Raw genomic sequence first — 13,829 nt, forward strand, 5'->3', positions numbered from 1 at the left:
TGTGGGTGTGGCCATTAAAAAAAAGACAAAAAAAAAATTCCCAAAGGCATGGGATGGGGGGAGGTTGTGCATGATTTTCATACAAGTCTGGGGTAAAGGTGTGAATACTCGCCAAGACAGGAGGCCAGAGCTCTTTGTTGCTAGTGGACTTCATTTTTTGTCTTTTTAGGGCTGCACCTGCGGCATATGGAGGTTCCCAGGCTAGGGGTCTAATCGGAGCTGTTGCTGCCAGCCTACACCACAGACACAGCAACCCAGGATCCGAGCTGCACCTGTGACCTACCCCGCAGCTCATGGCAACACTGGATCCTTAACCCACTAAGCAAGGCCAGGGATTGAACCTCATGGATACTTGTTGAGTTCATTATTGCTGAGCCATGGTGAGAACTCCTGGACTTCTGATGTGACCGAGAGAACAGTCTAGAAAGACTTGCTGGGAAGGCACGTGGCCTGTCCTTGCAGAAATGAGAAGAGCCAGTGCAGACGGGAGCTTGCTGGCCAGTGGCGACCAGACCCTCAGGCCGGGGCAGGTGCCCTTAGAGCCCAGCATGGCCAGAGTTCCTCCCTCCACTGCTGCTCATTTGCTCGTGTCAGATCCGGTCCACATGTCACTTCAGTTGGCTTCAGGGCATTTTTCTGAGAAGTTAAGAACTGGGGTCTTAGGCTTTAACACGCATGCTCCACGTACCCATGTGATCGGTCCGAAGATCCCTGTTCTCCGTCTGCCCATCAAGCCCTGGACGGAGCTTAATCCCCGCTGCAGTTGACACAACTCCGACAAAAGGTTTCCAGCTCCAGGCTCTGTATTTCTCAAACCGCAGCATTTATAATGCTTTTAGAATTTACTTTCAGAAAATATAAAGTTCCAAGTGTGGGATGTCGGCCCACTTTCCAGCTGCGTTTCCTACGTGTGTGGAATAGATTCCAGGGACAGACCGTCCAGCAGCCACGGCCATCCGTTGCTGTTGACCCTCCCGTGCAGGCAGCCCCTTTGTTGCCCCTGCTTCTGGAGGGCGGGGCCGAGACATGAACAGCACGCCCGGAGCTGCGGCACATGGTGACCAGACCTAGAACCCGAGTCCCGTTGCCGCCAGGGACAGGGAGCCAGGCTGACAGTCCACGCGGCCAAAAAGAAGGAGCAGGTGGAGGGTGTCCTTGAACCCCAAAGTGTCTGGACGCAGCGCCTTGGGAAGGCGAGGAGACTTGTGCAAAGGGTCAGAGCCGGGGTCCTGCTCCTCGAGCAGACACCCGAGAGCAAGGCCGGCCCCCCAAGCCCCGCTTTTGCAGTGATGACGGAGCCGGAAGGACCAGGCACAGGCTCATCCTGTCTCGGTCCATCCCCTTTGCGATTAACAAGGGGAGGTGCCAGAGAGGGAAGGAAAGCGGGAGGGAGGGCTGAGAAAATCTCCAGACACTTCATGAAAGCCAGAGAGAAGAACTCAACGCCGTCCCCAAGCTCTGCCCCCACATGCCGTCTCCAGCCCGGCTCCAGGGCTCTTTCTGAAATGCCCCAGTGTTACAGACGACAGCTATTGCCCCAAAGAGAGCTGGCCTTTTTGCACCCCGAGTCTGGGCCCAGGGGAACAACGTCTGCCCGCAGGGGCCGCAATGCCGAGATGCTCACCTCTCTTCCCCTTTCCACAGCCTTCCAGACGGAGGGGAAACTCTACCTGATTCTGGACTTCCTGCGGGGAGGGGACCTCTTCACCAGGCTCTCCAAGGAGGTAACGGGGCGGCTGTGGGCTTCTGCCTGGGGTTCAGGGACAGAGAAGGGCGGGAGGGCGCTGGGGGGGGGGTGTGTGTGCACATCTGTGCTTTGGCACACGCGTGTGTGCGGGACAGGAGAGCAGCACGGCTGCCCAGAGCCTCCACTGCAGCCGCACCAGTGCGCTGATGCACAGACACACATAAAAGCAGGCGGATGGGAATTCAACAGGGCAGCCTGCTGAATGTGCTCCCCGGTCCAGGAAAGAAATGCCCAGCCAAGAAAGGTGGCAGCCAAGCGTGGAGGACGGAACAGGAGGTTCCAGAGGCCAGAGGGCAGGGAGGGTTGGCCGCGTCCTGATGTCCCCGTCTAGGTCCAGGGCTTGGGGCAGGCGGCCTGGCCCGGCTCAGAAGCATCTTTTGGTGACACAGGGGCACTCCGTCTGCATTAGCCTGAGGCTGCACCGCTCAGCTCCCCGAGCTGCCCTCATTCTGATCCCGAGCTTAGCAGGCAACCTTCTGATTATACTGGGTTTTCATACATTTGCCCTCAGAGAAAGTGAGGGGTGACACGGGCTCAGGTCGCTGTGACGTTGGCTTCTCGTGGTGCAGGTCAACAGTGGCGCCTGCACCCCTGGCTTCCTAGTCGGGTGACTACAGAAACCACACCCAGCAGCGCGCTGTGCGTGGTAGAACTCAGAGAGGCTGGTGTGCATAAAGCCGGGGCGGGGGCGGGGGCGGGGGGGCGGAAGACGTGAACTTGAAGGGGTGAAGTTGGAGCCGTTTCTTTTCAGTCATCCTTGGGGCCCATTGTCCCCAGCCCCTCCTGCTGTGGCTTAGTTGTTTGTACTCATATTAAAATATAAACCCAGATGTACCCTCCAGAGCCGCATGGTTGGTGGGGCCAGAGGAGTAGGAGCTGTGGGAGCCGGAGAGCCTCGGGGCCGTGGGGGCGCGTCCCGAGCAGCCCGAGCGGAGCGTCTGAGCAGCTGCTGTCCCCCCAGGTGATGTTCACCGAGGAGGATGTCAAGTTCTACCTGGCGGAGCTGGCCTTGGCCTTAGACCACCTGCACGGCCTGGGGATCATCTACAGGGACCTGAAGCCTGAGAAGTGAGTGGGGACAAGGCGGGGCTCCCCACAGCCTCTCTTGCTGCCCGTGTGACCGGGATGCTGTACCTAATTCCCTAGGGAGTGTGGGTCCGGCGGGGGCTGGGGCGTCTCAGGGCTGGCCCCCGCCCCCCCCACGCAGGGATTCCACCTGCCGGCCCCTGCAGGCTGTCCAGACACAGGTGTGGCTTATGCTGATTGGTCTGGGACCCCCTGTCCCACTCTCACCTGGCCCTCTGACACTCGCTGAGGGAGGCCAGCGGGGGCCGCTGCCCCTCCTCTGCCCCCACCCCCGCCCCCTCCCTTGAGTGGGGCCCGACCTGTATTGGGAACGTCTTACACATGGCCATCGGCCACCACCTCGCTAGCTCCTCTCTTCCAGGCCAGCCCTGCCCCCGCTCCAGGTTTGGGAAGCCCTTCCACCTGCCTCCCAGCCCATTTCCAGGTGACAGGTCCGATCGGCTGTTCCGAGAGCTTTTCCCAGAGACAGTGGCACCAGATTCCCGAGCCCAAGTTCCAGGAAGAGTCGCGTATCTTTGGCAACGGAAGCCCCTCCCAATAACAGGGTTCTTATTTCGGGTGTTTTCCCGGTGTCTTCCGCACAGAGCTGACCCAGAAATCAGGAGGGATCTCCTCGAGAAGGGGAGCCAGAGGGTGCTGTTTAAGTCCATTGGCTGCTCTAACAGTGGCCCCTGGGGCAGAGTCACCGATTTTTGTTCACTGCCCTGGGACGTGGTTGATAATGCCCCGCCCACCCCCCAACAGGTCCATGCCCCCCTGCACAAGGGGGCCCTGGGGGCCCCACAGGCTTGGGACGCAGGCAGCCTAGGCCCTGAGAGCACAGGAAGTGGGTCCTGCCTTGTTCCAGGTCCCCTCTTGGTCACATGCATTGTACGGAGAAAAACACAAACTCTGCTCCGAAGCCATTTCATTCAGAGGAGGCAGTCCTTGGCGGAAACTCCTGGGTTTGCCCAGAAACCAGGAACACTGTGGACACCGTGACGCGACGGGCATTTGCCTGCGACCAGAGGGCACAGCTCCCCATGCATGGCTTCCATGCGTTGATGTTTAATGACTGTGAAAGGCTCTCGTCCCCACGAGAGCCATGTCCTGCCTGCGAACTGCTGCATCTTCCCCGGATGGCAGGCGCTCAGGCCACCGTCACAGCGGACTCGGCCAAGGTCCTCACGGCCGCCGTGAGCCCTGGGCACCTGTGAACGTGACACCCCTCTAGTTAAAAGGCAGAGGGGTCTTCACAGTTAAAAATAAGACTCTTTAATTTCAGGGCTGAAGAGAAAGGATTTTGTTGTCAATTAGAATTAGTAGGGATTAATTTTGAAAGTTGCTAACTTCTGGGCTAAGATGAAGTATAACTGATAAAGCAAAGATAAAAACATTGGCTTCTTTCATTATAAATTGTCATCCTAATTATATGATGTAACTTTTTCCTTCCTATTTCCATAAAATAATGGGTATTTTCAATCCCATGACCGATGTTTAACAATTGCGGTAAAGTGAACATAAATTTTATCATCTTAACCACATTTTTTTTGGCCACGCTTGCGGAATGGGGAAGCTCCCGGGCCAGGGGTGGAACCTGTGCCACAGCGGTGACAACACCAGATCCCTGACCCACTGGGCCACCAGGGAACCCCCCCCCATCCTGAGCATTTTTGAGCGCCCGGTCTCGTCACCGTAAGAGCACGCGCACTGTCGTGCTGCCATCACCATCGTCCAGTCTCCCAGACGCTTTTCGTCCTGCAAAACCCACACTCTCCCCATGAAACACTGACTCCCCCACCCCCGCCCTGAGACCACCTTTCCACCTCTGTGGATTTGGATGTGTTTAAGGTAGCACGTGTTAATCCCCAGAGCCCACGTCCTGGTCTCTTTAGAGCTGGGCTGGTACCTCCCAGGCTTGAATTACAGCAGAAGAAGAGACGGGGGATCCAGGACCCAGGGACTGGGGGCTGACAGCCTGGAGTCTGCCCTCCCCCGAGGAGCAAGCCTCACTTTGTCCAGGGAGCTGGGACAAGCAGGGCCAGGCTTCCTGCGGGGCACCTAGCTGTCTCACGCTGGCGTGGTGAGGGCTTGGACCAGGGACCCTGTGGGGCCAGAGGTTGGGGCTGGTCCTGAGAGCTGGGGTGGGGCTCGTGGAGAGATGCGGGGAGACCGGACGGGCTGTGGCGTGGAGGGCCCGCCCAGCTACAGAAAACCAACCCCCTCTGAGTCTCCACAGGCCAGGGCAGCCCTGGGCCCTCTCTGTCCCGATCACCCAGGACAGACAGTCTTGGGGTCCCTAGACCCTCCGCCTGGGCTGGTGAAGGTCTCAAGCCTCAGTCCCCAGTGTGTGCCTGGTGCAGCAGCACAAGGACTCAGGTGCCCCTTCGTGCCCCCGCACGCCGTGGATCTGGATACGCTCCGGACCCAGTGGGAGCTCTGACCTGGGGACAGTGATCTGAAAGCAGCATCTGGGAACAGGAGACGACCCTAGGGTCTCCATGCCCCTCCATGTCCTGTCTCTTTCAAGCATCTTTTTTCTCCTCTTTCTTTCAGCATCCTCCTGGACGAAGAGGGGCACATTAAAATCACAGGTTTGTAGAAGCTCACTGGCCCCGGCACCAGGGGGAGGGGAGGAGGACCCACTGAGGCGAAGCCCTCCGACCCCCCAGCACCTGCAGACAGGTCTCTGGTGGGGCTGCCCCCTCCGAGGCTGCAGCTTAGTGGTCAGTGTGCCCGCCCAGCGCTAGAGATGCTCAGACTTCCCAGGGCTGCGCTCCTTCCTTCTCTGCTGCTGACCTAAGGCCCTTCCAGCCCCTTCCCTGCTGACCCCCCACATCGCTGGACCTTGCGCAAGGATCTGGAGGCGCAGCCCTCGTCTCAGCACATCTGCAGGGCCACCCCCCATGGAAACCTCAAGCCCCTCCAAGTTCAGTCGGGCCGAGCACCCCCGCTCATTCTGTGACACCCACTTTTGCTGGTTTCCTCCTGCTCAGTGAGCAACCTTGGTGGCTAAAGCAGCACAAGCTCGTCATGGTGCAGTTCTGGGGCCAGAAGTCCAAAATGGGGCTCAGATCCAAAGGGCCGCCGTCCTTGGCGGAGACTCTGGGAGGTGGTCCTGCCGCCTTCTCCAGCCACCCGCTTCCCTCGGCTCACGGCTGCCCTCCGCCCTCAGAGCCAGCGGGCAGCACCCCCAACCTCTCTGACTCTGGCCTCTACCCCAAATCCACGTAAGGGATTTGACTGTGCCCATCCTGCTGGCCCGGGAGGACCTTCCACCCCGAGATACTGACTTAGTCACACTGGCAGGGTCCCTTTTGCCAGGGAAGGTGACCCATTCATAGGTTCTGGGATCGGGGGCCATCCTGTCGGCCGCCCCACTGACCTGGTCCTGGCCCCATCTCCACACACAGCCGCTCCCCATGTCCACCGGCTTGCAGTCCCTGAACCATTGCCGCCCCCCGCCCCCGCGCCTCCAGAGGCGCCCCTTCCCGCTCAGGGCACCTGTTCTACCTGGCGCTGTCTTCAGAGCCTCCTTTTCTCTGCCCTGTGGCCCCAGCAGCCTCCCCGAGGCCAGTTACGTGTCTGTGTCTCTTCCCTTCTCTGGGCTGGTCCACCTGCTCCTGATGGAGCCCTAGGACCCAGCAGACGCTCACTCACTGGTTTAAATGCTTGTTAACGTCAGGCACTTAGCCTTGCGGATAACGCACAGGAGCATGATGCTCATCTGCCAGACCTTCAGACAGCATCCTCCTGGCTGGGGGGCCCAGGTCCAAGGCGCCAGCAGCATCCACGGGTGGGAGCTGCCCCCCACCGAGTCCAGCCTGACCTCTTGTGGGTGCCTTCCGTACCTTCCCACGAGTCCAGCCTCAGAAGAGATGAGCCCTTAACAAGCAGAGAGAGTAAACCTCGCTTCTGCTGGTTAAGACAGTTCAGAAGTGCCAGGGTGGCAGTTCGTGGAGATGGAAGGTTCTGCTACCCCTGGGCATGTTTTCTCTGCTGCCTGAGGACCTGCACGTGTGTTATATAAATGTCACTTGTGCAGCAGTGGCTGGAATAAGTGCGAGCTACCGCATCAGATTTGTCTGTGATAGCATAGAGTTTGGGCTTTCTCAGGTTTTATCTTGTGGTCTCTGTTATTGGTTAGTGGCCCCGGTTAGTAGTTTGCAATCGTTTGTCATTTTGGCCAGGTGTAAATGACAGACAAACTGCTGAGACTCTGGTGAGCACACAGGTGACCTTGGCAGTGAGCGAGCAGACCCTCGTTCTCTCTTAGCCTGAGCTCACTCCTCACGTGGCCCCAGGAAGGGTGACTCAGCCTTAAATCCACAGATGATGACACCGGGGCAGTCGGTAACCTTAGAACCAGCATGCACACTGCCCCCTTCACCCACTACGTGCAGTAACAGGGGTGCTGGGGGACGGCAGCCTCAGCTGAAGGTCTCGTGGGGATCGAGGGGAGGGTGCCCCTCGGCAAATGCTCTAAAGCCCCGGCTGACTCTGCCCTTCGTTTCTCACCAACCAGGGACCTGCTTCCTGGGTAGCCTTCTGCCTGTAACCCCCTCTTCCTCCTGTCCTCTGGAACAAGCGCCTTCATCCTGGCCATCAGGCAGCCTCGAGCTCCCAGTCCAGGGTGCGGCTGCTAAATACAGGCTCTGATACCCGGGACAGTCGTGTTGGGCATCAGAGATGTGGTGACTGGGGACCCCAGGAGCATCTGGCACTTGCAGGTTCCCACAGACAGGGAGGTGGTGGGCTTGGGGCCCAGCCTCTGCGGGCGGCGTGGCCTCAGGAGGGTCTGCTGTGCCCAGACTGTGCTGGAGGAGGCTGGCAGGGCGCCACCCAGGGACCAAGCTCTGTGCGCTGTTTCCCTCTAGATTTCGGGCTGAGTAAGGAGGCCATCGACCACGACAAGAGAGCGTACTCCTTCTGCGGGACCATAGAGTACATGGCGCCCGAGGTGGTGAACCGGAGGGGACACACGCAGAGCGCGGACTGGTGGTCCTTCGGCGTGCTCATGGTATGTGCTCATGGTATGGCATCTGAGGTCCCCAAGGTGCCCGTGTCACTGTCACCCACTGGTCTCTGTGGCTCAGAGATCCGGAAATGAGCCGAAGAAAACAATGCCTGTTGTGTGACTTGGGACAAGGGGAGTCACCCAATTCCCGACCCTGGCATTTCCTGGCAGCCCCCTCTCTGCCCTCCCCAAGTTCCCACATTTGGGAAACAGAGCTGGGATTCAGACCAAGGTGCAAATGCGTGAAGAGTCAAACCTTCTTTATACTTCATGCTCTCACGGGCTTCACGGAAGGATTTTAAAGGACGCAGCTGTTTCCGTATTGAAGATGCTTGTCTTATTTCACACACAAAGTCCCTCCACTTGGTCATAAAAATCACCGTGAGCCAAAGTACACGTGAGTTAAGCTTTTATACCTACATCTAGAAACTTGGATTTTCTTTGGCCTGTGTGTTCAGAGAGAGACGTAACAAACCCCGCCTATCGTCACAACAGCAGTGGAGCTGCTGCCCCGGACCTGCGTCCCTTCCTCTCCTCCCTCCTCGTCCCCCTCGCTCTGCCCATCCCCTAGCCAACCCTGGGCGGGCGGCCTCTCTGCATGGACCAGGCTTCTGGCGCCGTGGAGTCCAGCGCTGGAGGGGCAACCTCATGGAATTTCCGGGCTGCCCAGGCCCCTCCGTCTTGCGCATCTAAGAAACCAAGAACCTGAGGCTGCGGGACTTTACGGAGGCCCATGCGGGTGGCTCAGCTAGCACGGGGCCCGGCTCTTTCCTACACACACCTCGCGCCCAGCCCTGGGGCCTCTGGGCTGTGTCCTGCGCCACGGTGGGCTGGCACCCATGAGCTCACGTGTCCTTCCGGTTCTGGTCCTGGGCCCTTGGGCTCAGAAAGAAAGGCTGCTGTGTCGGGTTTGTCAGCAGACAGACCGCTGACCTCAATCTGCAGGGCCGACTGTGTCAACCGGCTCAGGAAGCAGCCAGCGCGGCGTGAGCCAGGGTGCCAGCTCATGGTGCACAGTGACATGTCACATCGCTGGGCAGGGCCCCGTTCCAGGGTCAGCACGTTCTTGCCCCTCCAGCCACCTGCGAGGAAAGTCAAACCGTAAGCAAGAAGCTGCTCCCCAAACAGAATCACAGCAAATGAAGCAAAGTCAGCACGGGGCTAGGGGGTGGCGCTGCTGTCACCTCGTGGGGCCTTGTGAGCGTTAGCTCTGGGGTGCGGCTGACGCTGTGTTCACCACTATTCAGGGGTTGAGTGGCCTCAGCTGAGATGCAGGCCATCTCCACGTGGGAGACCACCCACCAGGGTGGCCCCACAGCTGTCCCAGGACACCCCGCCCTGCCTTACCCTCTGACCCCTGGGTTAGCCTCTCTTTCTGCAGGTGCCTTTGCACCCATGGCTCTGCTCGAGTCCCAGTGGTGCTGCTCCTTGTTCCCCATCTGGAGGGTGTGGTGGGAGCTGTCCTGTGCCTTGAAGACAGTTGAATAGATGCCGCTGGCTCTGGCACCCCCAGTCCCCCCATCCCGACTGTCCCCAGATGGTGGCAAACGTCTCAACTGCCCCAGGTTGAGAGCCTCAGCTTTAGGTGTGTCACATTACTTACATCCTGGAGGCATGTGGCAGCTCGGAGAAGCTGCAGTTATGTCTTGTTAGCCCACGGCGTGTTTCTGCAGCCTGCCTGGCGCTGGCTGGTGAATGTGTCACCCCGGTGCCCCGCCAGCTCACATGCTCCAGCGTGGGACCCCATCACAAACCATGACTTTTATCCGTTTGCGCTGGTGACCTAGAGCAAACTCAGCGGACATGGTGTCCCAGGCATGCTCATCAGTAATGCTCTGCTTTCTTTTTCTTTCTCTTCTAAATTGAAGTATGGCTGCTCTATAATATTACATAAGGGACAGGTGTACAATATGGTGATTCACAATTTTGAAAGGTTATACTCCATTTATAGCTATTATAAAATATTGGCTGTATTCCCTGTGTTGTGTAATATACCCTCGTGGCTCATTTTATACACAGGAGTTTGTGCCTCTTAGCCCTACCCCACGTTGCCCCTCCCCCCGCCCTCTCCCTGCTGGGGACAAGAGTTTGTCTGTCTCTCTGTGAGTCTGCTTCTTTTTTTGGTTATAGTCACTGGTTCGTTGTGTTTTTTAGACTCCACATGTAAGTGCTATCTACAGTATTTGTCTTTCTCTGACTTATTTCACCTGGCATAGTGCCCTCCAAGTCCATCCATGCTGCTGTAAATGGCAAGTGTCATTCTTTTTTGTGGCTGAGTAGTATTTCACTGCATAAGCAGTACTCTGGTTTAATGAGACACTGAAATACTGAGAAATTCCTGAGCCACTTTATTGCGAAGAGAAATGCTGAAACGCTCCCCTTCCTCCATCTCTGAAAAAAGAGCTAGCTTCAGCCCCATCCTCTTCATCATCAAGAAGCATTTCCTGAGCTTCATCATCATATATGCCCTTGTGTTGGGTGTCAGCAGGTAGTTAGGGACCTCGCACTGGGGAGCTGGTTGTTCTGGAAGGAACCTTGTGGAGGGGAGGCAGGGTAATCACTCCACAAACGGGTGCTGTGCCTGCGCAGGGGCCGCCTACCCAGGGAGCGGACTGTACCAGCTCGCTGATCCCCCGGCGCACCTTTAGGGCAAGTCAGCTGTCCTCCCTTCCCTCGCTCAGCCCCTCCCCTCCTCGCTCAGCCCCGCCCCCTCCTCACTCAGCCCCGCCCCCTCCTCGCTCAGCCCCTCCCCTCCTCGCTCAGCCCCGCCCCCTCCTCACTCAGCCCCGCCCCCTCCTCGCTCTGGCCTGGCCCCTCCTCACTCAGCCCCGCCCCCTCCTCGCTCAGCCCCTCCCCTCCTCGCTCAGCCCCGCCCCCCTCCTCACTCAGCCCCGCCCCCTCCTCGCTCTGGCCTGGCCCCCTCTTCCTCAGCCGGTCCACAGCCTCCATGGGGAGAGGGTGCCCAGTCAACCCCACAAAGGCTGCGCCCGTGTCTGCCCGCCCCGCCGGCCCTCCCCCACTTCCCTCTGCAGCACTGGGTGCCTCTCGGCCCCGGAGAGTTGGACCGTTCACTGTGTCCACCGTCCGCCCCCTCCCCAGTGAGCTCCGAGGCCCACGATGCAGTTCTGTTCGCGGCTGTACACTGAGCACGGCGGCGGCGGCGGCTGCCCTTCATCGGCCAGGATTTGGTGGACAAGGGAACGCGGGTGGCCTTTCGCCCGTCGGGGTGTCTCACCGTGAGTCCAGGGGTCTCAGCTCTCGCCCTGTTGTGTGTCGCTCTGCAGTTCGAGATGCTCACGGGGTCCCTGCCGTTCCAGGGGAAGGACAGGAAGGAGACCATGGCCCTCGTCCTAAAGTGAGTAGCAGACGCCGCCCGGGGCCCACGCCGTTAGCGCCTCCTGCCGGCAGGAGCGTCCGTCCTTGGGGCCGGAGGTGGGGAGCAGTGACGATGACGGGCCTTCTCTGTGGGTTCTCCGCGGCGGACGAGGCCAGTGGGATCTCTGGGTGATTCCACCGCACTCTTCTCCCCAGAAGGAGTTTCCATCAGTAAAAGGCGTCCCAGGTGTCCAGGGGCAGGGTCTCCCGACGTGACGGGGAGTGACCTTCAGGACAGAGTTCCTTCCCAACCGGCAGCACCCCTCCCACACTCAGGTGCCCGGCTCTGCTGCCCAGTGTGGGCGGGAATCTCGTGGCTCCCGTGGCCGGGAACACACCCACGTTCTCCTTCATTTGCGGAAGAATCTTTGAGCCCGAGAGTGGGTTCTGCTCTTAGAACCGTAGGAAGAAGCGCAAACCCAAGGTAGCCTCACTGTAACACCTAAATGTGAACGGGCTTCCCCCCGGGGGAGATGGCGAGGGGAGGGACGCGGCCCAAGGGACCTTGAGCGTGGAGGAGGCAGACCGGGGCCCAGATGATGCCCCTGCTCAGGCCTCCTGTCCTGGGGCCAGCTCTGCTGCAAAGACTCACGCCTTTTATAAACCCAGAGGCACCTAGGGTTTTCCGAAGGAAGGTTCCATCGTTAGGTAAACAGAAGGAGAGGGATTTGTGGAAAAAGCCCTAAGAGAGGGTGTCAGCAGGGATCTCCTGTACCATGTGACATGTGACGCGATGACGTGTCTCCTGTTTATTCACAGCCCCGTCCCTTTCATGTTAAGGGGCATAAGACCTTTTCCTAAAGCCAGATAGCTCCTCCAGCAAATCCCAGCTGTGACCTTGCAACCTGTCACTTTGGAGGGACAGAGCGTTTCTTGAGAGGCAGCACCCACCTGTGGTCATGGAGTCCCCACAGCGAGGCCCAGGCCCCGGGATTTGCAGGGCCCTCATTTCCCAGACGCCCCCCAGAGCATGGGCCCAGGCAAAGCCAGAGGCGGAAAAGAGACCCTGCCGTATCACCAAGCCTAGTGGGTGTGCCCAGGGTGTAAACAAGGCCACTCCTCTCTCCAAAGCCTTTGTGGTGGTGGTTTTGGAAAATGCATTTATTTATTTATTTGTTTGTTTATGTTTGTCTTTTGTCCTTTTAGGGCTGCTCCCGAGGCATATGGAGGTTCCCAGGCTAGGGGTCTAATTGGAGCTGTAGCCCCCCACCTACACCACAGCCTCAGCAACGCCAGATCTGAGCTGTGTCTGCGACCTACACCACAGCTGACAGCAACACCGGATCCTTAACCCACTGAGTGAGGCCAGGGATCAAACCCGCAACCTCATGGTTCCTAGTCGGATTCCTTTCTGCTGCGCCACGACAGGAACTCCGGAAAATGCGTTTCTGTTTAAGATATTGTTTATGTTCAGGGGATTGTTATTGTCTGTTTTTCGTGGATTATTACTTTTCAATGAGTACAGCTTTTGTAAATAGCTCTGCGGGTCTCGTTGGTTGGATTCGATCTGCAAGGGCTGACAGCCGGCCCCCAAAGCACTGCAGCAAGGCCTGGTCCCCTTGCCGCTCACCCTTCTCACCTCCAACACGGCCGTGTTTTGCAGAGCCAAGCTGGGCATGCCCCAGTTCCTCAGCGCGGAGGCCCAGAGTCTGCTCAGAGCCCTCTTCAAACGGAACCCCTGCAACCGGCTGGGTAAGACCCCCTGAGCCCCCGGGGACCCTGGCGGTGCACCTGCTCAGACTCAGCACCCCCCTGGCTGCGCGGTTCACCACGTTCACTGATACCCAGAGGCCCTGATGTGGGGTGGAACTTCCAGCACGTGTCATCCGTGCTCCGAGGGTTCCCCGAAATCACGGTCACTGCCAAGCGCTGTGTGCGCTCGCTAACAGGCACCGTTTTCACAAAACAGGGCCACTTACTTTTGGAAGTCCAGAAACCAAAGACAGAACCATTGACATGCTGCTTCTAGTTTAACCCCTCTCGAATTGAGAAATCTCAACATATGTTAAAGTTGAGATTTACAGGTGTGTTTTAACTCAGTGCTAATAAGTTTTCAAAGTTAACTCCTCGCGGAAAGGTTCCCCACGATTTCCTTTCAGGGGCACGTCTCCTGCCGACACCACTGGGCTTTAATGACCCAACGGGGACGCGTCCACTGAGCTCCTTGTCCATCTGCCCGGTTGCTGCGCCTCCCACAGCCCTGGGAGACAGCCGGTCCTTGGCTCCAGTCCTTACACGAGGGCAGCCGAGAGCTGAGGGGAAAGGAGAACTCACGGCCGCCTGGCCGCCCCCCCGCCGCCAGGGGCTAGAAACGCAGTTAAAACCAGGAGGTGGTTTTTTCTTTTTCTTCCCACGGGGGGCAAATACTGCAGCGTTGAGGGCCGCCCGGCGTGGACGCCCGTTCCCTGTCCATGAGAGGCCACATCAGTGCAACGTGTTGGCACTTTAGCAAAAGCCGTCAAAATTTTAAATCGTACATACCCTTTTACCAAGAAATTTCACTTCCAGGTATCTCTCCAACAGAAATACCCGTGCCAGCATATAAATTATGTGTAGAAAATGCCTGTTGACATCTTTCTGCCCCGACAAGCTAGATGTCAATGAGGAAACGCCAAGTAAAGGAGG

At 58.3% G+C, this 13,829-nt stretch overlaps 1 protein-coding gene across 6 annotated transcripts in view; it reads left to right on the plus strand.

Annotated features, from left to right (window-relative positions):
• Positions 1-13,829, plus strand: part of RPS6KA2 (ribosomal protein S6 kinase A2) — a 318,051-nt gene that overhangs the window by 254,314 nt on the left and 49,908 nt on the right. For all 6 annotated transcript variants that reach the window (XM_047769754.1, XM_047769756.1, XM_047769757.1 and 3 more), the window contains 6 exons: positions 1,645-1,724; positions 2,709-2,815; positions 5,369-5,406; positions 7,690-7,832; positions 11,114-11,184; positions 12,808-12,896. In XM_047769754.1, the coding sequence (XP_047625710.1) occupies positions 1,645-1,724; positions 2,709-2,815; positions 5,369-5,406; positions 7,690-7,832; positions 11,114-11,184; positions 12,808-12,896 (528 nt within the window). The remainder of the gene's footprint in view (positions 1-1,644; positions 1,725-2,708; positions 2,816-5,368; positions 5,407-7,689; positions 7,833-11,113; positions 11,185-12,807; positions 12,897-13,829) is intronic.

This window comes from Phacochoerus africanus, chromosome 2, assembly GCF_016906955.1.
Source record: "Phacochoerus africanus isolate WHEZ1 chromosome 2, ROS_Pafr_v1, whole genome shotgun sequence".
NCBI classification, from domain to species: domain Eukaryota; kingdom Metazoa; phylum Chordata; class Mammalia; order Artiodactyla; family Suidae; genus Phacochoerus; species Phacochoerus africanus.